Source organism: Moschus berezovskii, chromosome 27 (assembly GCF_049115385.1).
Source record: "Moschus berezovskii isolate FMDL1 chromosome 27, NW_MosBer_1.0, whole genome shotgun sequence".
NCBI lineage: Eukaryota > Metazoa > Chordata > Mammalia > Artiodactyla > Moschidae > Moschus > Moschus berezovskii.
Window position 1 is genome coordinate 25,727,352 of NC_142486.1, and position 27,812 is coordinate 25,755,163.

The 27,812-nt window shown below is 35.4% G+C and overlaps 1 protein-coding gene across 3 annotated transcripts in view; it reads left to right on the forward strand.

Moving 5' to 3' along the window:
• SMG1 (SMG1 nonsense mediated mRNA decay associated PI3K related kinase) overlaps positions 1 to 27,812 on the forward strand; it is a 95,557-nt gene that overhangs the window by 17,981 nt on the left and 49,764 nt on the right. Inside the window, exons 1-18 of one of the 3 annotated variants that reach the window (XM_088833118.1) lie at positions 4,979 to 5,035; positions 8,291 to 8,454; positions 8,967 to 9,122; positions 11,368 to 11,504; positions 12,595 to 12,653; positions 13,844 to 14,057; positions 16,525 to 16,650; positions 17,049 to 17,121; positions 18,196 to 18,293; positions 19,546 to 19,719; positions 21,520 to 21,744; positions 23,002 to 23,103; positions 23,706 to 23,975; positions 25,776 to 25,906; positions 26,084 to 26,245; positions 26,674 to 26,792; positions 27,269 to 27,356; positions 27,449 to 27,550. In XM_088833118.1, coding sequence (XP_088689244.1) covers positions 4,986 to 5,035; positions 8,291 to 8,454; positions 8,967 to 9,122; positions 11,368 to 11,504; positions 12,595 to 12,653; positions 13,844 to 14,057; positions 16,525 to 16,650; positions 17,049 to 17,121; positions 18,196 to 18,293; positions 19,546 to 19,719; positions 21,520 to 21,744; positions 23,002 to 23,103; positions 23,706 to 23,975; positions 25,776 to 25,906; positions 26,084 to 26,245; positions 26,674 to 26,792; positions 27,269 to 27,356; positions 27,449 to 27,550 — 2,450 coding nt within the window. In that variant the 5' untranslated portion in view covers positions 4,979 to 4,985. Of the gene's footprint in view, positions 1 to 4,978; positions 5,036 to 8,290; positions 8,455 to 8,966; positions 9,123 to 11,367; positions 11,505 to 12,594; positions 12,654 to 13,843; positions 14,058 to 16,524; positions 16,651 to 17,048; positions 17,122 to 18,195; positions 18,294 to 19,545; positions 19,720 to 21,519; positions 21,745 to 23,001; positions 23,104 to 23,705; positions 23,976 to 24,052; positions 25,588 to 25,775; positions 25,907 to 26,083; positions 26,246 to 26,673; positions 26,793 to 27,268; positions 27,357 to 27,448; positions 27,551 to 27,812 lie in introns of those variants that run through there. The other 2 variants (XM_088833117.1, XM_088833119.1) reach the window with 2 other exon arrangements.

Sequence of the window (27,812 nt, forward strand, 5' to 3'; positions counted from 1 at the left end):
TATATAATTGTATATTATATATACAATATACAATTGTATATATTTAGTCATGTCTGAGTCTTTGTGACCCCATGGACTGCAGCATGCCAGGCTTCCCTGTCCATCACCAACTCCCAGAGCTTGCTCAAACTCATGTCCATTTGATACTGGAACACATTCTTAAATAAATGTGGTTATGTTATACATCATTTTAATATACAATTTTATATTGTATATATAATATACAATTGTATATATATGTTATTAGCAAAAAATCATGAATGCGAAATATGCTTTAAAATGACGTATAACATAACCACATTTAAGAATGTGTTCCAATATTAAATGGCCAAGTTTAACAGTGAAAAACTGCATTTTCTTTTGCACCGACATAATATGTCTGTCTGACCAAATAGTGCCATTTTTTGGAAAATGCCCACATTTATTAAAATGGGAATTCTGGGAAGAAATGAGCCAGTTGTTGTGTTTGAGGCATTAGAACATTAAAAGTGCTTTTTTGTTTGTTTGTTTTGTTAAACACTTGGTTATATAGGTCTGGATCTCAGAGTGCACGTCTTTGATGGAAGTCTAGATTTGGGAATCGATGTCATACAGGTGATAAGTATTGCCATCAGCATAGTTTGCAGAAGAGATGAATAGAAGGCCTATGGTCAAGCTTTGAGAAACTCCAAGGCTTAGTGGTTTGGTAGAAGAGTGAGTAAGCCTTCAAAGGTGCCTGAAAAAGCAGAAGTGGAGAGGTAGGAAGAAATACAGAGTATAACATCCTATAAGCCAAAGGAAGGAAAGAATTTAGTTACTTTGAATTATCAGGATCTGAGCCTGGGTTATTATAAGGATTTTAAAAAGAAGTTTTCATTTGGCCCACTTTATTCAGGCCATAGCCTGATCAGCCCTGCTCAGCAGCCTTGTGAAAGCCTGCTTTGAGAGGATGAGTAAGGAGCAATCTGAAATATATCTTGCTTTTAGCAACCTGGAGGTCTTAGTTGGTTTTGCCAAAAGTTGATAGAAGTTGGTTTGGTATAGACAGAAGAGCTAATAGAGGTAAAGAAATAATAGAAATAGAGGTAAAAGAGATAGAGGTAAAGAAAGAGACAATTCTGTTTGACTGTGAAGTGCAAAGGCAGATTGGTTGTTTGGAGGGATGTGGGATTGATGGAGTTTTTCTGTTTTTTTTTTTTTTTGTGTGTGTGTATGGGTTTTTAGTTTGTTTTTATATTTTTAAGTGGGAGATATTAGAAAATTTTACGTGTTTAAGAAGATTCAGTTTGGTGGAAAAGGTAGAGTCCAAAGGAGAAAGATTATTTGAAAAGTTACGAGAAGGTAGAAATAGATGGAATCCCATAAGGTTCTAGAGTTGGGTGCACATGTGTTATCATATCTTTATTTTTCCTCTTGGTCAAGTAGAGAGAATGTTAGAGAAGGAAGGAGAGAGGGAGTAGGGAATTTAGGACAGTGTTTTGGAATCTGAAGAAAATGGGGACCAGATAGTGAATGTGGAAGATGAACTTTGAAAGAACCTGGGAATGTGGTACTTACTGATGGATGATGGATAATTGATAATTGAATTTATTTATGCAGGATTAGGATTTTGCTAGGTTGGTGTGAGGGAAATATTACACGAAGTTAGGGAAGAGTTATTGAAATGAAAGACCATGAAATCTAAACTGATTAAAGAAGGAAGTTCAAAAGAAGGTACTTGGATTGGGAAAAGGAGAGAAAGTCACAGGAATTAAAGTTACTAAAAACCTTTATAGTAGTACAGAGAAAATGTGAATAGAAAGTTGTCAAAAGCAACGCAGGTCATCAGGGGGCATTGAGCAAGATGAACTGAAAAACTTACGGGATTTGAAAGACAAGTAACCACCAGTGGCAGTTGCTACTTTGGCAGGAATGGTGTCTGTGGAGCACTTTGGAGCATTCAGGGTGTGACTCTGGTTTCAGCAAGTTGAAAAGTGAGTGAAGGGAAGGATGATAATTTTTTTCCCAGAGGTTTGGCTGTGAAAAGTCTATCTATACAATTAGCTTTAGAAGGAGAAAGAGAGCTGAGTTTTTTTTTTTTTTTTTTTTAAGAGGAAAGACCTGAGTGTGTTTATTTGTTGATAATGTGATGAGAAATAGGAAAGTTGGAGATGCAGGGCATACCTCAGAAGATAGGGAAATGTATGGATCCAGAGGTTTCTGTAGATAGGAGGTTTACTTGTTCCATGGTGTGAGTGTGATGGGAAGGAAGGCTCTGTGTGAGACCCAGGTAAACTTGTGGATTGTTGGAAGGGGGTTGGCAGGCAGTTGGTGGAGTGTTGAAGAACTTGAACTGAGTTTGCATTCTTACTCTGCCTTTAATTAGCTAATTAGCTGTGCTGCTTTAGGTCACTTATGGAATCTTTATCAGCGGTAGTACTGAGGGAAAGAGAAAGGTGCAGAAAGTTTGACAGCTGTTATAGAAAAGCAGAGAACCCCAGCTAGGGAGTCATGGGCAGCATTGAAGACTCAATTGTAGGCAGAGAGCTCCATAGGAGTGGTATATTCAACAATGTTTACACTGAAGATAAAGTGTAGATGCACGTGAAGCAAACAAAGGTTGAAATCTAATGGAGTACCCACTTAGTTACTTACTTCATTCTTTTTGGTTAATATGGTTTAGAGGTCTGTCAAATAGATGGTGTTTGAGATTCCTTGGAAGGAATATAAACTATATTGAAGTTGAAAACTATCTTTTGCTAAAGATGTTACATAAAAACAAAATTTACAACCTTTTAAATTTTGCATTAGAGTATATGCAGTGATTTTAAGTATAGGTGCAAAGTTAGAAGGAACATGTCCATAAGACCACCCTTACTTCTAATAGCACTTGCAAGTTTGGGGACCACTAGTGGTCAAACTAGACCACTCTTGGGTTGGATAATTCACTGCTGCTGCTGCTGCTGCTAAGTCACTTCAGTCGTGTCCGACTCTGTGTGACCCCATAGACGGAAGCCCACCAGGCTCCCCCGTCCCTGGGATTCTCCAGGCAAGAACACTGGAGTGGGTTGCCATTTCCTTCTCCAATGTGTGAAAGTGAAAAGTGAAAGTGAAGTCGCTCAGTCATGTCCGACCCTTAGCGACCCCACGGACTGCAGCCTACCAGGCTCCTCCATCCATGGGATTTTCTAGGCAAGAGTACTGGAGTGGCTTGCCATTGCCTTCTCCGGGATAATTCACTAGAAGAGCTTAAAGACTCATTGAAAGCTGTTATACTCATGGTTGCAGTTTATTGCGGCTAAAGGATACGGATGAACATCAACCAAGGGTAAAGGTACATAGGGCAGAGTCTCAGATACTTCCAAACTCAGAGCTTCTCCCTGTTTTCTGGTATTGATTTGTGATAATACGTATGGAATGTTACCAAACATGGAAGCCCAGCCCAACGTAGGTGTCCAGAGTTCTCATGGGGTCCATGATCAATTGCCCACATGCATGAACTTAGGTTTTCAGCCCTACTCAAGGTTGAGTTGATCCATGTGATTCAAAGGCCTCACCATAGATCCCATAGTTTTACTTTCTGGTGTGACCCAAAGTTTCCAGGTGGACAGGGACACTCTTATTAGGCATTATATTCCAAGAGTTTAGACTTATTCCAGCAGTTGAGGGGTAAGCTTAGGCCTCTCTTTGGGCAAGGTGAAATTCTTTACACTTTTACAACAGTAGTTAAATATATTTTTGTATTTTGAGACTGCAAAAACTAATTAGTTAAGGTTTGATTGATATTAAAAGTTGATTACTAAAGAACCCATAAATAGGTAATTAAAATTTGGTATTTAATACTTAATTCTTATTAAGTACCTAAGGAAGTTTCATCAAGAAATACTGTTAATATTTCATGATAGTAAAACTGAGGTAAACTCATTTATAATTTTTAATTTTGGCATCATGGTTCAATTCTGTTTTATTAAATTTGAACTTACTATTTTCTCCTTTGGCATTTCATATAATGAAGTCCCTGAGCCTCCCAACTTAATGTTTTAGCCACAGATTCATATTTCAGAGCATTGTCTCTCATGTGAAAGTGTGATGTACTCAAGTCTCAGAGTTATGCATAGTTTCACCTTTTCTCTTACACTTTTTTGAAAGTATGTCTGAATCCAGGTGAGTAAGAGACATCACAGGGATAACCTTGAATTTATTTTTAAACGGTAAATTTTTAGTGGTATGAACTGTTAGCATGAAAAACAGCATATTCTGCAACTTCATTGTGACAGTGATGCTCTCCATCTTTGAGTGCCACTGCTTCAGAGAATTAACGCATTCCCACCTCATTGGCTTTAGTGCAGATCTCATTTCCTACTTTATCCTCACTACAAATTAGATCTCACCATTTGAGTGAAATCCCTTAATAAGCCTAGTTAAAAACAACTTGAAGCAATATCATGCTTTTTCTGGTGGCACCACTAGGTGTGGTGTTTGCATCAAGTCATTTTGGGGTGCTTTATGGAGCTACTTTCTGATAGAGAATTCCCTGACTTCACCTTTCCAGGCTGATTTTTCCCCCCTCCTTAGTTGCTTTTCATGATGCTTACAAGAACTGGACTATAAAACCACATTTAGGGGTTACATACTATCCCTAACACTGGGTAGGTTGATGATGTGAGATCTTGGGGCTTGGGTCAGTGAAAGTGAGTAATGTCCCTGATTTATTACATTTTCTGTATATTGATAATAGGTAACTAAAATGAGTGGTAACTATATTTGCATGTGATTTGTATGTTATAGTTAACATTTAAATTCTCTTTGGTTCTAAAAATTTTTTCGCTGCTACCTCAAGCCTCTGTCCTCTAAGGCAGAGAGTGGCATTCCATTTCAGTTTTTGCTTCAGCATATGAACCCTAGAAGGCCATAGTGCAACTGAAAGCACCTTACTCATGAATGATATTTGCTTCATGTTTGGAAAACAAATGTTTTAACCCACTGTCCTCACTAATATTGTAACTACTGTCTTACAGATTGACTTGATGCAAAAACATCACAAAGGCTCCATATTATACAGTATGCGATTTTTGAGGTATGAGCTTTAGAAACTTACCTCTCATGTGGCATGTACATCAGGCTTTAACTTCAGTTTAATCATTTTGGGGAATTTATGCATTTCTTTTTTTTTTTTTCCCTCTCTCTCCATAATATTTTTAGAGTGTTAAAGGGGCTGTGGAGGTATTTTTGGGTCCTAGCTAGGATACTTAGTCTTAACAAATACATTTTCTTTTATCACTAAATTGAGATACTAATTCTGGTAGATGATAGTTTTTTCAGCCCTTACAACTAGCTTAACATTTATGCCTGCCTCTTTGAGATCAATCTGCATTTTCTTTTTAGTGCCCTTTGATTGTCTCATTTTAAGTGCTTATTTCCATTCTTAACAGTTTTCTATTTATTGGACTGCGATGATCTTGTTGATGCTAACTGCCTAATATTGACTTTTTCAGAACTAGGCTGTCTAGATCTTATAAAGATTTCATATAAATGCTGAACCATTTTGTGTCTTTGGGTTCAGAATATCTATAACTTGAATTCTGGTTAGAAGTAGTTTGATCGGTTTGTATTAAAAGAACCTGGAAACCAGGGAGTTTTTAGACATTTCTGAGTCAGTAGTTCTGCTCTAGTGAATTTTTCATTATATTTCTGAAAACTCAAATTCTGGGGAGAAAAGTCTCTGTGTTTATTTGTGTATATACTTTGTGTATATACTAATGAGATTTTATTTCTAACAAATTGGGAAATTTGTTCTGTTTTTTTGTTTGTTTAGTTTTGTATGATTCCTAAGTAGAAATGGATTTCTTTTCTTGGTAGCAGTAGATTGCTTAATTTTTTCAATGAAGAAGTTAAAATCAGTTTATTGTATACTGAGTATAAAACTTGTTTTGATAGTATTCATATGTTCATTAATGATTTATATTTATCTGTTAGACTGGAAGCCTTGAGTATATTTAGTATTATGGACCTACTGACTTTGAGTGTACCTTGTAAGCTAAGTATTTCTTAAGAACTTGTTTTCTTTCATAAGCCTTATAAAAACATCACATAATCTCTAGGTATTATCCCCATTTTTTGCAACAGACATCAGAGGCTTGGAAGTTAACTTCCTTGTGCAGAGTCACACGTACCTTTCCCATGCTGGAGCTGAGATTTGAGCCTAGATCTTTTTTTAACCCATATTCTGTATTGCTTTGTGTTTACTGCTGTGTCACCAGAAAAAGATACAAATATTTAACTCTTCATAGTAAGAGTTCATATGTAATCTATATTAAGCATAATGGACACTAGAAATCCAGAGTATTTCAATATTTATTTAAATATTGATAAGACTTTAATTATCTTGATGTTTCAGAATTGTTTTATTAATTCATTTGCTAACAATTTCCAGGTTGTGTTAGGTGCCATACATACAGACAGGTTTAAAGTCTGCCCAAATCATTAAAGCTTATAGATTCTCTTATTTTTCAATTCCCTTTTAGAAATTAGTGGTGTGTTTTGGTTTATTATAGGTGCTCATCGAGTATGCTCCTTTTAGACACATAGGGCAGGTCCTTATGTAAGTTTTGAGGACTTCTTACGCTTCATTTAGTGGTAAAGGCATTTAAATGCTTGTAGACTTACTACACTTAGAAAATATCCTCATACATTTTTTTAAAATTCCATAGATTTTATTTTTTCATATGTTGGAAGTTCTAAGCTTTGTTGAGTGAACTCTGAATGTTTGAAGAATATACTCCATTATGGAACCTTAGTTATATGTTTAGTTAGTATGCTAGTGTTATGAATATTTATCAAGTTTCAGATTCAGAACCTTTAGGAATAATTTAGACTTGTGTGCCATGGAGGTGTCCAAGTTAATTGAATCTGTTTGTCTACATTCTGTATTAACAATGGTTGCAGTAGGTTCAGATCAGGATGTCTGAGCCTATGCAACTTTTTCATATTTAGTATTCTTGTGGGTGGGGACAAGGAAAGGATGATAAACTCTAGATAAAATACACAGACACTGTGTCCTTTTTTATACATGCATAGGGGAATGGGATCGAGAAACAGCTAAGTTTATGCTCTTGCCAGTGTCCTTAATGTCCCCAGATAATGTCACCAAAAAATTATGGTTCAGAAGGTGTTTTAGTAAATATGATAAGAATGATTTTTTTCCCCCCAAGAAGGTCGTTCCTCTCCAAAGAAATATCAGTATTAGAGGAACATTTTTCTTCATATTTTTCATGTGCTGCCATAGAGTAGTTAGTGTTGTCTTATATATCTTGATACCTTCTTTCTTGATAGTTGATTAAAGAAAGAATAAGTTTCATGAGAAATTATAGAGTTTAGCTTTCTGTTTTACTGATAGGGCCATTGGGGCATAGAGATGATTCTTAGGTAAGCATACTGATTTTACCTTGGGGCTATGCCACTTGTTTATTAATATCCAGATATCTGGGATTATTCTAGGTAGCATTTGAATTTTAAATAGATTATGGACTGTGACCTTCAGCTTTATTGGATACCTTTTATTTTCCTCACTTTTTATAATTTTAATAGATACTATTTTTTTAATTGACTCAGTCTTTATTATTAATAGATATTGTTTATATAAAGAATATTTATTAATAATGAAGTCCTCAGGATTACCATACATTAAAATAATCTTGTTTTTCAGCTGTGTTCTTTCCTAATACCCTACTGAGCATGCTTTCAGATTTCATTCTGTAATCTATTTTCCCACCAAATAATCAAGTTACGAATTTAGGTGAGAGAGATAGAGTGCCACATTGCTGTTAGGCAGTAGTTTAAAAATAATTTGGTAACACTTTGCTCCTGCCTGATATGTTGCCAGTGTTTTTTATTTTTATGACTGAGAAGACTAATTTTCCACTGGTTAACCTTCTTATGAGAGAAGGCGATTTAGAAACAACTACTCCTTTTATCAAGTTACGTGAAAAGAACCCTGGTCCATAGTGACCAGCTACAAAAGTTTTCCTGGGACTAAGGGAGTTCATAGGACATGGAACTTTCAGTGCTAAAACCAGTTTAGGTATTGAGTTGGCCACCCTATTCCTGGAAGTTATTGCTATTTCTGAATGAATCTTTAGATAGTAGAAGGGACTGAAAAGCTAGTGTTTCACCCATTGACAATCTCTTCCTAGTTTAAAGACTTATTAGATGTTGGAGTGCTTTTGTATACTAGCAATGAGAAGATAGAGGCTTGTATAGAAGAAAGATTTATGATTTGGGTTATCAAAATGTTTTTTTAAAGTTGTAACTTTATACCCTTCTCTCTTTGCAGACCTGATAGTGCATCAGCCGACCCAGATAATTTAAAATACTCTTCATCCAGAGATAGGGGTGGGTCTTCCTCTTATGGACTGCAACCTTCAAATTCAGCTGTGGTGTCTCGGCAAAGGCATGATGATACCAGAATCCATGCTGATATACAGAATGACGAAAAGGGTATATATTAATATTTCCTTATTGCCAGAGGCATGCTTTTGTGTGTGTGTGTTTTTTAACCTACCTACTTCTCCTTTTCCTTTTCCTTCTCCTTCCCTTTCTTTCCCTCTCTCCCCTTCTTTTCTTCTAATATGTTTAAAATATAATTATTAAACACAGTGCTGTTCTTGAAACATTTTTTTGAAAGTTTACCCCTTAATTATAAATTTAAATATACTTTTTACACATGCAGTAAAATACGTAAGTGCAAGTTTCTTGCCCCCGTAATACAGTATTATCACTGAGGCTAAAGTCTTTCTTGACTACTGTCTCTCCTCTGGAATTCTAAAAAGTTTTAAAGTGCAAAATCTGATCTTCCACTGAAGATAACAAAATGAAATCAAGGCATGCATCACAGAGAAAGAGTAGAAGCAAAGGCTGGTTAAGATTGAGTCAGAAGGACCTGAATTATCAGGAATTGATGGAGTGAAACAAAGAGCGCATTGAAATAAAATAAATGTTGCTGTTTTTAGGTGGCTACAGTGTCAATGGAGGATCTGGGGAAAATACTTATGGTCGGAAGTCGTTGGGGCAAGAGCTGAGGGTTAACAATGTGACCAGCCCTGAGTTTACCAGTATTCAGCATGGCAGTCGTGCGTTAGCCATCAAAGACATGAGGAAATCACAGGGTAAGACTGGGTGACCTGGGACCATCGCACTTGCCTCCACTGAGACATCGAAATGCCTTGTTTCACACCAGTGCCTTGCGCATCTGTGACTTGGTCAGCTTACTGAGTTGAGAAACGTGTCGGTGATAATTGTTTGCATTCTTTTTCCTCTCAGCTGTTCCCTAACATAAATTTCCACCAGAGAGGTTTTTAATACTTTTAAAAAGAATTCTCTTAAAATAAGATTAGGAGACTGGATAAGATTTTTAAGAAAGGATTTTCCTGGTTACAGTATAGATACTGAACATATAGTGTGTAACAGACTCTTCTGCAGCAAGTCCTTCAACTCTAGGGTGAGGGTAGGCCCCTAGAGTTCTAGAGTTCTGTTTACCTCTAGTAAAGGGACTGGGCCCTTTTTTAAAGTTAAACACACAGTTATTGCTTGCTTTATAACACAAGCCTTGCTGAATGGGTAAAATGTCTTAAACGTTCATAGGATTAGTGGTAATGGTCTTTTTTCTGAAAGAGAAATTTATTTTTTTGGTAAAGCTGATTAAGAAGTCAAGATTTCTGATTTATATACTTTGTTGGATATAATTACTGTTTGGACCTTTACTTTATAGCCATTTTTTTCCCAGTGAGGAGTGTGTGTGTGTGTGTGTGTGTGTGTTCTGTATCTTGGTGAACGTTTTTGTATAGAGCTTTTTTTATTTTGCATGCAGCTTTAAAAAAAAGTGATTTCTTTTAGATAAATTTTTCTTTTTTTAAAAATTTTAATTAAAACATTAACAGTTAAAATTTCACCAAATGAAAAAATACTGTAGAATACATAGTAGATAAATTTTTCTAAAGTGGCATGACTAAGTCATAGGCTGAAATATCTCTTGAAAGTATTTGAAGTCTTAAGAGTTAGGTATGAAGAAAAAAAAAAAGAGGTATGGTGGAGTTAGGACGTGACTCTGAAGCTAATTCAATCTGGCTCCCCCCTCACAGGCTCAGAGTTACACAGTTTGCTAGTGGCAGCATTGTAAATACAGCCTAGATTTCTTGACTAGTAACCTAAAGACATTGTTAGCAGTCATCCTTGCTGACTATAGGCTAAGCTTTTTAAAAAATCTTCTTCCTTCTCTTAGATGTTACAATTTCTTTTATTATCACTTTTCCTTTCATTCCTTTGGAACTGTCGGACCATTTAATGTGGTTTGTGTTAATGTACATTCATTAATTATGATGAATTGCACAGTTGAAAATTTAAAAAGAAAAATTTAACACTTTATTTAAAGCCATCTTGGTTAGTAGTGTTCACCATTGTTTGAGCATTCCTGCTTGTTCTTGTCATTAAAAAAGGGAAGGAAAGTTTTGATTTGCCACTTTCCTTGTGGCAACATGCCTTCCACATGGTAGGTGGTAACTGGACATTTGTTGAACCGAATGTGTGATTGCAGTTCACCAAAACTTTGTCCTAGGAAACTGATGATGTAACAAGAGGCTCCCTTCCAGCGGGAGACCTAGGTGAGAAAGAGAAGCATGTAACCTCTTTCTGGCTGATAGTGACTTCATTTCTAAACCTGTTGAAACTTCTTACCTGTGCTTTTTACCTGGATGTTGAAAACAGTTTGGAACAGATCTGAAGAGAATAATTTCTAAGCCTTTCTTTTTTCTCTGTTAGTTGGTTCTCTGGAATGAGGTGTCTGTGTCGGTTTATCTTTTTTGGGGGTCTGCTGTGTGCCTGGCAGTCTGCTGGGGCTGGGTTTATAGTGATGAACAGAAGTGTTATGGCTGGGCTTCCCTGGTGGCTCAGTGGTAAAGAATCCACCTGCCAGTGCAGGAGACATGGATTTGATCCTTGGTCTCGGAAGATTCCACGTGCTGTGGAGTAACTAAGCCCTTGTGCCACAACTGCTGAGCCTGTGCTCTAGAGCCCGGGAACCGCAAGTACTGAGCCCATGTGGAGTCCACATGCCACAGCGACTGAAACTCGTGCCCCTCGAGCCCAAGCTCCACACAGAGAGGCCACTGTAATGAGAAGCCCACACACCACAGCTTGTGAGTTGCCTCTGCTCTCTGAAACTAGAGTAAAAGCCCCTGTGGCAGCAAAGACCCAGCACAGCCAAAAATAAATAGTTATAAAAAAAAAATGTTATAGGACTTAACATTCATTAAGCTTTGTTTTAATTGTCTGGTGGACTGTGGTTATTAATATACTTTAAAATATTTGGGCTATTAAGTTTCTGTGCTGATTCATTCTCAATGTTTATGTTCACAGAGCGATCGATGTCTTATTCTGATGAGTCTCGACTGTCGAATCTTCTTCGGAGGATCACCCGGGAAGATGACAGAGACCGAAGACTGGCTACTGTAAAGCAGTTGAAAGAATTTATTCAGCAACCAGAAAATAAACTGGTCAGTATAGTATGTTTGGAAATATTGATCAGTTTTGCGTATCCATAGTACACTAGATAACGTTATCTGAAGTAGTTTAAGAAGGGAAAAGGTTTGCTTCTAAAGGAAAATAATAGGGAATTCCAGATTATTTGGCCTATATTATGATCATTTTGAACTTAATGCCCCAAATGTGTAATTTAGCCACAAATGTTGGATCTGTGTTGGTTCATTCTGCGATAACGTACTTTTGACCTTTTACATATTTATTCTGTTGTCTTGGAACTTTTTTATCCTGTGTCCTGGGACAGAATATCTCTCTGTTTTCATAAGTGAAACTGGAGTAGGAGGTACATAATTTGCTCAGGGGTAAGTTTGGCCAGGGCTAAGTAAATGGAAAAGCTCTTTAAAGTACAGGAGGGAGTTCCCTGGTGGTCTAATGGTTAGGATTCTGGGCTTTCATTGCCTTGACCTGGGTTTAGTCCCTAGTTAGGGAACTGAGATTCTGCAAACTACTTGGCCTGGCCAGAAAAAAAGAATAAAGTACAGGAGCAGTTACAAATTTCTCTGCCCTACAACTAAGTCTCCTACTGTTAAGAACATGATACAGAATAGGAGAAAGTTAGTGAAAATGGTGTAGTGACTTAAATGACATTTGGTTCAAAGCAGTTTTCCTCCAGGTCCCCCTGCCTGATTTTATTATGAGAAATTTCAAGTACACAGTAAATTGAAAGAATTTTACAGTGAATATCATAGCATCTAAATTCTGTCATTAACACTTTAACACTGTATGACTTTATCATATATGTCTCTACCTCTTCTTCTATCCATCAGTTCACCTTTTGTTTTAAAAATGCGTATCAGAGTAAATAAAAGAGTTGTTGGTTTTTTCCCTCATTGATGATCGTGGCTGTATATTTCCAATGGGTAAATTTCTTTCAGAATCTGAAAGGTAACTTATGACCCTCCTGATATAATTGGGACCTGGGAATAACAAGAAAAGTAAGATGTGGTCCAGTTAGAATCTGGAGGGAACCAGAAGTAAGAAAAAGTACATAATGTTATTCTTAAAAGTATAGAAATCTGAAGTTTTTATTAATTTTTTTTAAAGGTGCTAGTTAAGCAGTTGGATAATATCTTGGCTGCTGTACATGATGTGCTTAATGAAAGGTAAGTAATTTAAGAGAAATTTAAAAAGTATACAGGAAGATAAACTTATTGACTTCATTTATAACATATTTAATGTTTCACTGGTTTCTCTTGCCATCTTTTTTTGTGTTAAAGTATTTAAACCTTAATTACCACTGAAATAGAATCCAGGTACGTTACAGTCTGTGGGGGTGCAAAGAGTCAGACAGGACTTAGCAAATGAGCGCACACAGACACAAATGGAACCCACTTGAAAAGGAGAGCCATTCCTTTTTTTAATTTGTGAACATGGCTAAATAATTGAGCACTGACTTGTAGAATGACATAACCTCTGAATGCAAGCGTGAATGCATCCTATTATCTTTTGTAAACTAGAGCATTTTGAAACTGCTTAGAGAGTAGAGGTGAAAGGGAGTGTCCTTTGGGCAACAGTGGATTCAAGCCATCTAGTCTTCAGGGCTGCTGGGGTTCCCAGAGGTGTTCAGTCATTTCCTCATATGGTGATTCCCAAAGAATTGCAGTGTCGGAAAGCATCCAGAACTCATCCCAGTAGGTCAGGAATCTTACTGCTTTTTGATGGTTTTATTTTGTGTAGTTACTCATTAATATAATACTTAAATCAGTGTTAATCTTCTACGTTTATTATATTTAACTATTACTGTTTCCTGCTTATAATCCTCAGATACTGAATATTACAAGGTATATAATTATTTGTATAGTAGTTTTATCTGATCCCTGGGTTGGGAAGATCCCCTGGAGAAGGAAATGGCAACCCACTCCAGTATTCTTGCCTGGAAAATCCCATGGACGGAGGAGCCTGGCAAGCTACAGTCCACAGGTTTGCAAAGAGTTGGACATGACTGAGTGACTTCACTTTGTCTGATTGTTTGTTGCTGCCTTTTTCTATCAGTGTCAGTTAGTATAGTTTGAGATGGAATTGAAAGTCTGAATTTTAGTATATTTAAACTTTGCTTTACTATTTGTAAATGATCGATTCTAAAATAAAAGAAAATTTAAAGTTTTAACAAAGGTACTACAGGAGAGAGAAGATAGAATACTTAGAATGGATAAAACTTAAATCTTTTGTGTAGTCTGAATAAAAATTAAATCATTTAACACATTCTGTTGTAAGATACATTATTTTTGTCATCTTTGAAAGCTTAAGCCTCTTGTGTATTTTGTTTGTTTTGTTTGCATTAAAATAAACACAGTAGCAAATTGCTTCAGGAGTTGAGACAGGAGGGAGCTTGTTGCCTTGGCCTTCTTTGTGCATCTCTGAGCTATGAGGCTGAGAAGATCTTCAAATGGATTTTTAGCAAATTTAGCTCATCTGCAAAAGATGAAGTTAAACTCCTCTACTTATGTGCCACCTACAAAGCACTAGAGACTGTAGGAGAAAAGAAAGCCTTTTCATCTGTAATGCAGGTAAGAATATGGAGGATGGGGAGTGATGCTGTGCTTGGGAAGAACGTTGTCTTTAACACATATTTGATGGAGTGCTTGAAGAAAGGACTCTTAGGGTAGGGGTTATCTACTGATAGTACATGTAATATAAATAAAATTCCTCTTTCTGAATTTGAGTAAAGAATATAAAGAATACACTTTATAGGTAGATTTAAAGTAAGTTACTTAAAATTTTATGTCTTCACTTTTTAGAAGCTTTCTTTTGAATTTGCCTAGTGACTTAGCAGCAGCAGAATCATTTACAGATTTAGACATTGGAGCTGCATGAGGAAAGCCAGGTCAAAGGGGGCTTCACAGTTTTTGAGGGAGATAAAAATTAAACATCACAACTTACTTTGGGGATTTTTTAGGTTTGATAATATGTTAAAAATTATTATTCCAAGTTATATAAAATAATTGTGTATCTGAATTATTAAAAGATGATTCTCAATTTAATTTTGAGACAAGTTATAAGTAATTAAATTTTTGTTGTTTAAAAATTTAGAATTTGATGGTTTTGGAATATTTGATATCTTTATTTTTACTTTTCCTAAAAAGTTGATTTTATGTTTTATTTTGGCCAATTAGTAAAAAAAACCAAAACAAATGTGAGAAATCTATTCTGTTTTAAAATTTTTATTTTCCCTTAATTGTAGAGGTTATGAAAAGAATTTGGGGAAAGATTTAGAAAATTATTTGTAACCAGCATAATACCAAATTTGACTTATTCTGCATATAGTTTATATAGTGGATGTTTCCCCAGTTATTTATTTTGAAAAATTTTAAATCCACAGGAAAACAGATTTGCTAGTATAGTAAACACCCATATATCTTTTACCTAGATTGTCACTTATTAATATTTTGCTCCAGTTTTGTTTTTACACACATGTACACACAGACATAATTTTTTGTTGAAGCATTTGAAAATAAATTACATCATGATGGTTTACCCTGTGATACTTGAGCATACATATACATCTCCAGAGATTAAGGCAATCTTCTATATAACAACAATATTATAATCATACCTAAGAAAATTAGTTCTGTCGCATAATAAAATCCATGTTCAAGTCATGCTATGCCACTGAGATGTCTCTTATAGCTTTTGTCTTACTCAGGATTCCATCAAGATTCATGTTTTTGATGAATCTTTAATCTCTTGAAGATGGTGGTGTGCCTCTTTAATCTTTCTTAAGTGTAACAATTTGCTGCACTTTTTTTGTCCCCCTTCTTTTGTAGTATGTTCTACGTCTTGGGCTTGTTTGATTATTCCTTCCTGGTTAGATTCAGTTCAAACAGTTTGGTCATGAATACTTCATAGGTTCATACTCAGCTTTGAAGGCAATGGCAAGCCACTCCAGTACTCTTGCCTAGAAAATCCCGTGGACAGAGGAGCCTGGTGGGCTACAGTCCATGGGGTTGCTACTAGTCGGACACGACTGAGCGACTTCACTTTCACTTTTCACTTTCACACGTTGGAGAAGGAAATGGCAACCCACTCCAGTGTTCTTGCCTGTAGAATCCCAGGGATGGCGGAGCCTGGTGGGCTGCTGTCTGTGGGGTCACGCAGAGTCGGACACGACTGAAGCGACGTAGCAGCAGCAGGTACATAACTTCAGGTTTACATACCTCTTAGATGAAGCGTTTCATTGCTTAGATAAGGTGAAGAACCAACTAGATTTTTCCTTTGTGAAGGCTTGTTTCTCTCCCTTTGTAATTAGTCAGTAATCTGTACATAATACCAGGAGACCTTCTGAATATCCTGTTTTTCATAATATTTCACTTGATTTTAGCATTCATTCATATGCTGTGCATTGTATAGATTATAGTACTATCTTGCAAAATGGTGGTTTTCTCATTCTAGCATTTTTTCTATATTTATAACATCATTCTTTTGTAGAGAAGAGTCTTCGTTTTGGGGAAAAAATGGGTTTTAACAAAAAATTCAGCTGCAAAATATTCTGTAGTATGCCATATGTTTATTTAATATATATACACACATGTATAGTGGTATAATGATATGTCATTCTTGTGTTGAAGCCATGCTAATATTTTCTAAATCATTCCAGTTTGAAGCAAGTGTTTATATCTTAAAGTATAAACTGTACAACATTTGCTGTATCTTTTGAATTTTAAAATCATACATCTTAGTTTTTGTTCTTGAAATTTTAATCACACCCATAATATTGAAGAAAGCACTTAGGAACAGAGTAAACATGTTACTTAGAAATATGTTAACAGACATTAAAGAAGGGAAAAACATTATTTGTTTTCAGCCTTTAATATCTTAGTGGATTGAAATGTTTTCAAATTTTTTGGAAACTAAAACTAAAGAGTTTATTTTCTTTGATGTCATAGTCAGTTTTGGTTATGTCACTGTTAAATAATGAACCTGATTTGCATGTTTTCTCCCTATTTTATTAAATGTTCATGGTTTGTAATTTTTCAGCTTGTAATGACCAGCCTGCAGTCCATTCTTGAAAATGTGGATACACCAGAATTACTTTGCAAGTGTGTTAAGTGCATTCTTTTGGTAGCTCGATGTTACCCTCATATTTTCAGCACCAATTTTAGGGTGAGTTCCCTGACCCCCTCCCTCTTTTCAGATGATGGGGTGAGGGATTGACTGCGTGTATGAGGACTTGAGAAATTAGATAGAAAACAGTTTCTGCTCCTATGAGTATAATCAGTTTTAAAGGCCAGGATTGAATGATACGGTAATGCAGTTTTATAAAAAATACCATCTGTACTTGCCAACACTAATGCCTTAAGATACTTAAATATTTCATCAGTGTCATGAACAAAGGTCCATTATTCTCCTGCCCTGTCCCTCCCACCCCCCTCTTAAGTTAGTATGATGTCAAGTAGGTAGGACATAAGATGTTCTAGAATTTCTTACTCTTATATGGTCCACAGGTGGAATAGCAGTAAGACCTTAAAATGATTAGTCCCCTTTTCTTTGTCTCCATCCAGGATACAGTTGATATATTAGTTGGATGGCATATAGATCATACTCAGAAACCTTCACTTACACAACAGGTGTCTGGTGAGTCATTCAGGATATACCGATCATTTAAGTATTGTGGGAAGGAATGTTGGTTCCTCAAAGACCAGCTGTTAATACTAGTTTTTTGATAGTAGAAGGAAAATAATTACTTCAGAGAATATTTTGGTGAAGATTACTTGTTAGCTACCTTTGTCTTTTCAAAGGAAAAATGTGTACTTTTGTAGTAAGTAGGGAGAGTAAATGCAGATTGTAGTGTTGTCCCTATGACTTGTCTCAAGTCATTTGTTGCATGTGTTGGTTGGAAGAGATACCATAGTGGCAGTACTCTGAAGGGTAGACTGGAAGGAACATCCTGGATATTTATGATTTTTTTTGTTTTTCTAGTGATTAAACAAACAAATGGATTAATTTGGATGATTGTCATAAATTGTGGGAAAAAGCCACCTTTTTTTTCAAGTTAAATGAATGACTAGTAGGACTCACTTGAACTTGTTCCAGGTGCTGTAGTTTTTCATAGCTTGTTTGGTACAGTAAAGTTCTGAAGTTAAGATACACAGGTAAGAATAGTTCTCTCAGTTCCACTGACGAGTGGTCCCATTTCTCTCCCAGAGATGAAGGTACACTTTCAGTGGCCAGGTGTGATCCTGGAGGAGAAATCAGTGTGGTCTTAGATTGGGGCAGTATAGTCTCAGCCATGTGTGCAGTGACAGAATGGATATTAAATTTACTTTAAAAAAAAAAGGACAGATGAGATTTTAATTTCTGTAGCATTTTTATTTCTGTAGCATTAAAAGAGGTAGCTGTTAATCATTAGTATATTTAATAGTTCATGGGGATTTCCCTGGTGGTCCAGTGGTTAGAACTCTGCACTTCCACAGGGCAAAGAGGGATGGGAGAGTGGTTTGGATCCTTGATGTGGGAACTAAGATCCCACAAGCCATGCGGCACAGCAAAAAACAAACAAAAAACAGTTTATAGTATTAATTTTATGATATAGGGCTTGTTTCAGGAGTGAGCAACTTGAAAGCCTTTTAAAAGTCTCTTATTAAATATTTTTTAATTTGGATCTAGGTTTTTTCCCTACTCTTTGAAAATTTCTTATGTGCTTTCTAGGGTGGTTGCAGAGTTTGGAGCCATTCTGGGTAGCTGACCTTGCATTTTCTACCACTCTTCTTGGACAGTTTCTAGAGGACATGGAGGCATATGCTGAGGTGAGTATATAAAAAAATAAGTTATTTCCTAAAATTTCAGTTAAGAATAAAAGCAAAAACAAAAATTAAAGCAGTGCTAGATTTATTTTAAAATAATTCTGATCACCTGACATTTAAGCAAAAATTTTGAGACCATTGCTTCAGATGCTTTTAGGTTACCAGCAGAATTACTGGAAAGACATTACAGGCCTAATTTGCCAAAGCTTGAAATAATTTTGGTGGCTGGTAGTTTTCCAAAAACATTTTCTTCAATTGCAATTTACTCTTATTTTTTGTTATGAAAAAGGTGAATTGATATTGTGAATTGATGATGAAAAAGACTTTCCTCTTACTTGTATCGGCAATCTTGGCTTGTGCTTCAGAGGACAAGGCTTGGTTTCAGTCATGTTTTGATTATGACACTTTTAAGTCAATTGTCCGTTACTGGTTCTTGGATTTCCTGGCCACTGTCACGATTTAAACCTGCCATCTTTGAATTTATCTCTTATTGTTTCTTTCCTGCTCAGTTGGTAATTACCATGATTCTTATTTGGTGGTCAAGGCTTCCATAAAGATTTAACTTCATCTTTTCTTTATACCTTTGCTCTTTCTGGCAAACGGTTAATTCACTACTTGTAATTGTACCAATATGTTTTCTCCCTTTCAGAGAAAAATGAGAGAATATTTTGCTTCCATATGTTTCATTACCCCCACACCTAGGATGTCTTGCTTCCTAGCACAGCTTTGAAGCTGATCTGCTTCTCATAAGCCACCCATTCTCTTGTAGAGACTTCCCTTTGCTCTCTCCCTAGAGATCTAGTTTTCTTCAATTATTTTGGTGCTTAATTATATGTGGGTATAATGGTTCTAATACTCCATCTTTTGCTAATCTTTTCCACTGAGTATATCTAATTTCCTCAACTGACTTTTAAATCTGTAGACTAGGTATTACAAGTTCTTATGATTTTTTGAACCAGCCTCCTCAAAACTCCCCCATCCCCCTTCCTCTTCACGTGCATGATACTGGCTCATCTTACTGTTGGAGTTCCTCCAGGAATCTGTTGAGGTTAATATTTGCTTTTTAAATAATTGGAGAAGTAAAGTCTACTTTTATATTTAGATTCATGGTTCCTTTTCTCTCATAGGCCAAAATTCCTCTTTATTTGTAAAGATCTGTTATAAAGTTAACTGATTTAAAAATTGGGAGTTGTTTTTTGTTTGTTTTTAAAAACAATGTCCTTCTTAAATAAGAATGCTGTGAATTCACATCCAGGACCTCAGCCATGTAGCCTCTGGGGAGTCAGTGGATGAAGATGTTCCTCCTCCATCAGTGTCCTTACCAAAGCTGGCAGCACTTCTCCGGGTATTCAGTACTGTGGTGAGGAGTATTGGGGAACGTTTCAGCCCAATTCGAGGTCCTCCAATTACTGAGGCATATGTAACAGATGTAAGTTTTAGTAGTCTTAAGTATCATTCAATAATAATTGCTTTTTATTTTAAATGGTTCTCTTTACCTAGTGAAATATGTTATTAATCTCTTATTTGTTTAGCATGTGTGTATGTGTCTGACTGCTTTCTTAAATAGCCAGAAAGGTAGGGGATTCTATGTTCCACTCCCCCTTTAACCATGATAAAAGGTCCACTCTGTATTTTTAAATGCTGTGAACTTTTAGGAGATTTTCTGTAGGTCCATTTATTGTTGTTTTTCGTATATAACTTTAAAAACTTATTCTGTAGTTTTTTTTTAATTTTTTTTCTGTAGTTTTTTAATAATTTTAAGTTTTGCTTTAAAATTATTGTGTCTCCTTTTAGTTTTTCAACATACTAGGAAGTTTTTCAACATACTTCTCACTTATAAATAAGGCTTTGAAAAGTAATTTTCGCTAAGCACGACAGGATGAAACAATTTGATAGCTTGGCATCAAAGGATATAAAGACCTTTGAAGCTAAAATCTAGAATCTAAAATATGTAAATAGCCTGAGACCAATTATAAAAGGTAGCTAGATTGCTACATTTCAGCCCCAGACATCAGCTGCATTTGTTACAGTTCAGTGAGTGGTTCAGTGTAATGGATGTGAGAAGTGAACCCCTATCATTATACTCTGCTTGAACAAGAAGGGAGAAACGTGTGTGATAAAGTCATAAAAGATCTAACTTAAATGATTAAAACTTTACTGTTAGTATAAAATTCTGGCTTTTATTAGCATTTACTTTTGTTGAACACATTGCTAGATAAAATAGGACCTTAATTACATATTTAATTCTTAGTAAGTTAATTGTGTATTTGAGCAGACATGTCAGCTCCTGAAGATAATTACAACCAGCATGTTAATATTTTAAAACTGAGCAAAGTAGTTTAATTTTTTTTTAATTGTCTAAAAGGAGGGTGGTTGATGACTTGGTCAGTGTTGAAATAAAAGCAGTTAACTCAGATATAAAACAAAGGACAAGCACATATCATTTTCCAGGATAGTTCTACATTAATGTACTTTTTAATGAGAGTCTTTTAGGCCTTTGCCAGAAATGGTGTTTTAGGCCTTTTAAGCCTTTTGTTGGTTAAAAAAAAAAAATCCTGTATGTAGTAGTTGTTGAATATTACAGAAAAATTTGAGAAATATTACTATCAATTTTCTTTATATCTGTTTTTTCCTAAGTTATTTTTATTAGAAACTTAGTACATTAATATTGACTGTTATAGTGGAGTTTTTTGTTTGGAAATGATATGATTTTCATAATACTTAAATAGGTATTTTATGTTATGAATATCTTTACAAAGAGGCTGTCAACACATGAACTTTCATAAGCTAAACTATCTTGGATATTTAGTTTTATAAGATTGATTAAAAGTCCAAGTGCTAGATTATGGAAAGTTATTCTCATGGTAGGTTATTCCCATGTTGTTAATACTGTTACTAAGTTCTGCTGTGTTTTATGATTATTATAAAGATTCCGAACTTCAGCTATTTAGTGACTTTGGTTAGGGGGTTAGAATTGGGTATAAGGGAAATAGAGGATGGCAAATTCCATTTCCTGTCACAGTAGTACTTTAGATATTTAGTCAAGATCCTTTCTGTGTATTGTACCAGAGATAACCTTATTATTATTCAACCATTGAGAACTGGAATATTGAGACTACTGACAAGGCTGGCAGTTAATTTTCCATTGAAACTACATTAGAAAATATTTTCTTGCTCTGTGGAAGAATATGAATTTTTTAAAAAAGTTGCTTGTTTTCCCCATTTGCAGGTTCTGTACAGAGTAATGAGATGTGTGACGGCTGCAAACCAAGTGTTTTTTTCTGAGGCTGTGTTGACAGCTGCTAATGAGTGTGTTGGTGTTTTGCTCGGCAGCTTGGATCCTAGCATGACTATACATTGTGACATGGTTATTACATATGGATTAGATCAGCTGGAGAATTGCCAGACTTGTGGTACAGATTATATCATCTCAGTCTTGAATTTACTCACATTGGTATGTGAATTCTTTTTTGTTGCTTTTTAATATGTTTATTCAGGTTGTTAAGTGTAAATTGATATGGAAGAAATTAAGCCCTTGTTTGCCTGTGGGGCTTTAAAAATTTTTTTTGCATTAGTCTTTAAAACTCTAGTTTGCTTTTGCTCTTGTATCTGTCTACTTTTAGTGTTTGAGATCTTATCGTAGTATAGCTTCACTCTTTTTTCTTGCTTTTGATGAAATAGCATTCTTCACATGAGACTTACCTAGCACTCCTGATAAATTTTATGTAGAGGAGGTACTTGATACTTATTTTGAAAGACCCTATTATGTTTTGTTTCTGAAACATGTGAAAGCTTCTTTGATAGTATTTCTTTTCTTAATCATAAATATTCCCCCTTTCTTCACCTTTTATTATGGAATTTTGAAGCATATTTTTAAAAAGAATAGTATAATGAATCTCTGCATACTTATTACTCCGTTTCTGTAATTAGAAACACATGGCCCATCTGGTTTCATCTAGGCCTCCTACTCTCTGCCTCTTCCTTGCCATCCCTCCATCCCCAACTGGATTATTTCAGAACAAATTCTAGATGACATTCTGCTTTGAACATTGCTGCCATAGTTGTACTTTGCCAATGTAAAAATTTACCCTTAAGTGTAAATACATGTATCCTATTTAGATAGCTAAACATTTAATGTCACAATGTTAAGGCCTAAAAATATAGCTTAGATATATTACTTTTTTCTTTCATAGATTACTTTTCAGAGCAGTTTTTAGGTTAACAGAAAAGGTAAGCAGAATGTACAGAGTTCTCCTACAGCCTTTTTCCCCAATAGTTCCCTCTGGTTATAATTCTTTCTTTTAGTGTGGTACTTTTATTACAACTGATGAACCAGACTGACACATTATGATTAACTAAAGTCCATGGAGTTCAGTCTCTGTATTGTCCATTCTGTGGTTTTTGACAAATGTGTAATGCCATGTGTCCACCCTTGCAGTATCATACAGGAGGGTTTTCAGTTCAGTTCAGTCGCTCAGTCGTGTCCAACTACAGCCCTGAAAACCCCTCCTGTTCCTCCTTTTTTCCCCCCTCTACTACCTGGCAACCACTGATCCTTTTACCGTCTCCATAGTTTTGCCTTTTCCAGAGTGTCAGAATTACATAATATGCAGCCTTTTCATATTGGTTTTTCTCCCTTAGGAGTATGTATTTAAGGTTCCTCTATGTTCTTTTGTGAATTGATAGCTCATTTCTTATTTTATTCTTTTAGATTGTTGAACAGATAAATACAAAACTGCCATCATCATTTGTAGAAAAACTGTTTATACCATCATCTAAACTACTGTTTTTGCGTTATCATAAAGAAAAAGAGGTAAGTGATTCACTGATTAGGCTTTTGCTAACTTAGGTCATTGAAATTTGACTCATGTTCATTACATAGTAGGTCCATAAATGAAATTAAAATGATATTTAGAATATTAGAAATTATAATGATTCACTTAATATTTGTTTTCATACTGTATACCTTGATGAATGATAGTTTTCTCAGATTTCCATCGTTTGTTTCCATTAAATTTATTTTATTAAAATTTCATGTATATGTCATAAATGTTTATTTTTAGCTTCCTAACTGACTCCCAGTCAAAGCCAATATAGACTTTCCAAGTAGATGTAGGAAAACCTGTCTTTAAATTGCTGCTTGTATTTGTTCTGATACTGGCTTAAAAAACAGAAGGCCTTTTAAGAAATTTCACATTGTCATTTTTAGAGAATACTTTTTTGAAAATAAAGCTTTATAGATTTTTAAATACCTTACTGATACTGTGTAGGTTTCCTAAATTTCTTTTTGAAAAATTAAAGTCTTTGGTGTTTTAGACAGTGAATTTATCAGTCTTAAACTGATTTGTATCATCATTTTGCAGATAGTAATATACTTTCCATTTAATTATTACTTTCCTGAATTCTCTTTTTAAGGTTGTTGCTGTAGCCCATGCTGTTTATCAAGCAGTGCTCAGTCTGAAGAATATTCCTGTTTTAGAGACTGCCTATAAATTAATTTTGGGAGAAATGACTTGTGCCCTAAACAATCTGCTACATAGCCTACAACTTCCTGATGCCTGTTCTGAAATAAAACATGAGGCTTTTAAGAATCATGTTTTCAATGTAGACAATGCAAAATTTGTAGTTATATTTGACCTTAGTGCTCTGACTACAATTGGAAATGCTAAAAACTCACTGATTGGGGTGAGTATTTTCTTGTAGTGGCTTTGTTTCACCCACATTTGAGCCTCTCCTCATTGCATGTTAACATGTTTCATTACCTATCAGGGCGGTGTGTGTACAGCATCACACAGAACAAACGGCCATATTTTGGACATGCTTGGATAATTAAAATTGACAGGAATATTTTTGTGCTATTATGTTTAGCTCTTGCCTTCCTTGATAAGTTTTTTTATATCCTTTTTATTTTTTGAAATTGTATTTTAATGCTCTCTCCCATTTACTCTAGCATGCTTTTAGTAAACTTGTCAACATTTTCCACAGGACAAGTTTATGTAGTTCTAAAATGCAACCCTTTCTTCCCCTGGTATTCTTTTCCTTTTCCCACTAGAGTTAGTGCTTTCATATGTCCCTTGTTTTTTGACTACCCACTTTTCTTTGGGAACATTCACATATTATTTTGGAAAAAGAAGAAAGATTTCATTCCTTTTAAGAAATCTGAAGTGACTGCTTTTGAGTGAAGTGAAAGTCACTCAGTGGTGTCCGACTCTTTGCAATGCCATGGACTATACAGTCCTTTGAATTCTCCAGGCCAGAATACTGGGGTGGGTAGCCTTTCCCTTCTCCAGGGGATCTTCCCAACCCAGGGATCGAACCCAGGTCTCCCGCATTGCAGGCGGATTCTTTACCAGCTGAACCACAAGGGAAGACCAAGAATACTGGAGTGGGTAGCCTATCCCTTCTCCAGCGGATATTCCTGACTCAGGAATCGAACCGGGGTCTCCTGCATTGCAGGTGGATTCTTTACCAACTGAGCTATCAGGGTATATTTCTCCCTCCTATGGTACTTAGCAGAATTGAAAAGCATTATTTACAATGAAAAGTAATGGAATATAATTAAGGGGTTAGTGTTTCTAAGAGAGAAGGGAGGGAAAACTTAAGATTTGATATTTATATTTGCATGCTGTCCATATTAGATCAGGTGCCATGTGTCCCGCGCAGTGACTGCTCTTTCCCTCACTGCTGGGCTGCAACTGACTTCTCTTTTGCATTCTAAAATTTGATTGTTGAGAAATTCACATTGTGTTCAGATTTGAGGTTTATATTTTATACTTTGAAAGTGAGAGGAAGTGGGGACAGAGTGGTCGGGTGAAAGGAGTATCTTAGCAATGGAAAGAAAGGGAAAAACGGTAAAGGCTTAGAGTGGCAGGATTTGCCCTTTTTTCCCACTGGAGAGGGCAACTTGCCATTTATGGTATATGGAAAACTGAGGTAATACGGTCTACTACACTGAAGAGTGCAGGGGCTTTTGTTTAGACCAGGGATCAGCAAATTACAGTTCATGGACCAAATCTAGCTGCCCACTGCTTTTTTTTTTTTTTCTTTTTTTTCTTTTAATTACTGAGATTTAATTCACATACTGTACAGTACCCATTTAAAGTGTACAATTCAGTGATTTTTAGTATGTTCACAGAATTGTGCAACCATCACCAAACATCACCTCTTTTTGTAAAGACTTTATTGGAACATAGCCACTTTGATTCCTATTTTTTGTCTGTAACTTTTCTCACTGCAGTGGCAAAGTTGAGGAGTTGGACATTGTAACAGAGGTGTCACATAACCTGCAGAGGCTGAGGTATTTACTCTCTTATCTTCTCAAGAAGTATTTGCTGATCCCAGGTTTAGTGTACTAGCTTGTTTCCAAATTTAAATCTGTCATTTTAATTTTTAAAAATGTGCAGACATATTTTGAAAGATAACATTTTGTATGGTCATGTATGTCTTGGAGGAGCCAAACATTGACTTTCTTTGGTACATCATCAGATGTGGGCCCTGTCTCCAACTGTGTTTGCACTTCTGAGTAAGAATCTGATGATTGTGCATGGCGACCTGGCTGTTCATTTCCCTGCCATTCAGTATGCAGTGCTCTACACATTGTATTCTCATTGTACCAGGTAATGTGTTTACCTATGCTTCTTAAGAATTGTTTGTTTAAAAAAAAAGAAACTTTGTTTTTTAAAGGGAAGATGGACCCTTTAGAGTATATGGTGTAAAAAAATGTGATGATTTAACTTTGGAGTTGCTTTTTTTTTAATGAGAGATGACAAGATGATCCAAATTTTGTCTTCTAGGCATGACCACTTTATATCTAGTAGTCTTAGTTCATCATCCCCATCCTTGTTTGATGGTGCCGTTATTAGTACTGTAACTACAGCTACAAAAAAACACTTCTCAATTATCTTAAATCTCCTGGGAGTATTGCTTAAGAAAGATAATCTTAACCAGGACACAAGGTAACTAATATTTTACAATGTTGTTTCTAACTTTTGGTTAATTTGAGAAAAAGAAATGAAGACTATCATTTGGGATAGAGCAGCTTCTTCTTCATTACAAAACACTTTAAATTTTGTTTTATTATTTAGTTTAGAATTTCTTGTTTCCTGAAAGAATTACATGAAACCTTTCCCTCCTGCAATATTTTATAGATGAATGTATTTATAGAGATTTTAGAATGTTTTTGCTACAATTTATGCTAGTTTGGGAGATTTTCTTAAAAGACAGTTTTGTCAGAGGAATTTCTATAGTTTTAATATTTGTTTCTTATTTCTTGAAGTATTTAAAAAACCAAAAGAAAATTAATGTAAAAGGAACAGATTTTTCAAATTGTTTTTCTATTTTTAGTTTTTATTAATATGAAATCACTGTGTATTTTATGTTTCAGGAAACTGTTAATGACCTGGGCTTTGGAAGTGGCTGTTTTAATGAAGAAGTCTGAAACATATGCACCTTTGTTCTCTCTTCCATCTTTCCATAAATTTTGCAAAGGCCTTTTAGCCAATAGTAAGATTCTGTGATTATTTAATTTTTGTTAATCAGTGCTTAAAAGAGATCTTTGATAATGAGAGAAAGATAGTCACTTGAGTGCCTTTCATGAGTGGGAATGTGTCATCCCCATTTTAATGACAAAGGTGTAATCTGTCTTCATTTTTTTGCCAGTCTTAATATGTGAAAAAAAGTTGTTTTAAAGTGATTGTTACATTTTTGATCTTATGTAATTGTTTATACATTCCATGTGCTTTTAAAATTTCCTTCAGAGAAAGGTTTGGGTGAAGACTAGTCACCCTAAGTAGATTTTTGTTGAGTGTTATCATTGTCCCAAATGTTACTACTGCCAGTGAGAGAGTGTTCAGGCAGGAACAACCCCTCATTCATAGTAATCACTCACTGTTTATTGAAGTGAATGTGTTCAGAAATTTATGATGTACTGGCACGTAATTTCTTCTGGCAAGCTGAAAGTATCTTTCAATTTTTAACAGCTCTTGTCGAAGATGTGAATATCTGTCTGCAAGCATGCAGCAGTCTGCATGCACTGTCCTCTTCCTTACCAGATGATCTTTTACAGAGGTATGGATTAAATTAGATCCACTCTTTTGACCCTGGCCCTAATAACTTAGAAATATTGCCACACTTGTATGATCTATTTCATTTTCTTGTAGGTGTGTTGATGTTTGCCGTGTTCAGCTAGTCCACAGTGGAACTCGTATTCGACAAGCATTTGGAAAGCTATTAAAGTCAATCCCTTTAGATGTTGTCTTGAGGTATAACAATTGTATCAATACAAAGACATCCCACAATGTTTAGGAAAAGACAAACTGTCTCTTAGTGAATTAATATCACATCTTTTGTGGTGCTTCTCAATGATTGAAGAGATGGCAAAGGATCAAATCATGCAGGTCTAGAAGAAGATAACAAAAATTTGTAATTTTTATAAAGCTTATGATGATTGCTACAGAATAATACTTAAAAAGTGCCAAAATGTGTTTCTCAGTAGTTATTATTTGTAAAAGTAAATTGCATTCT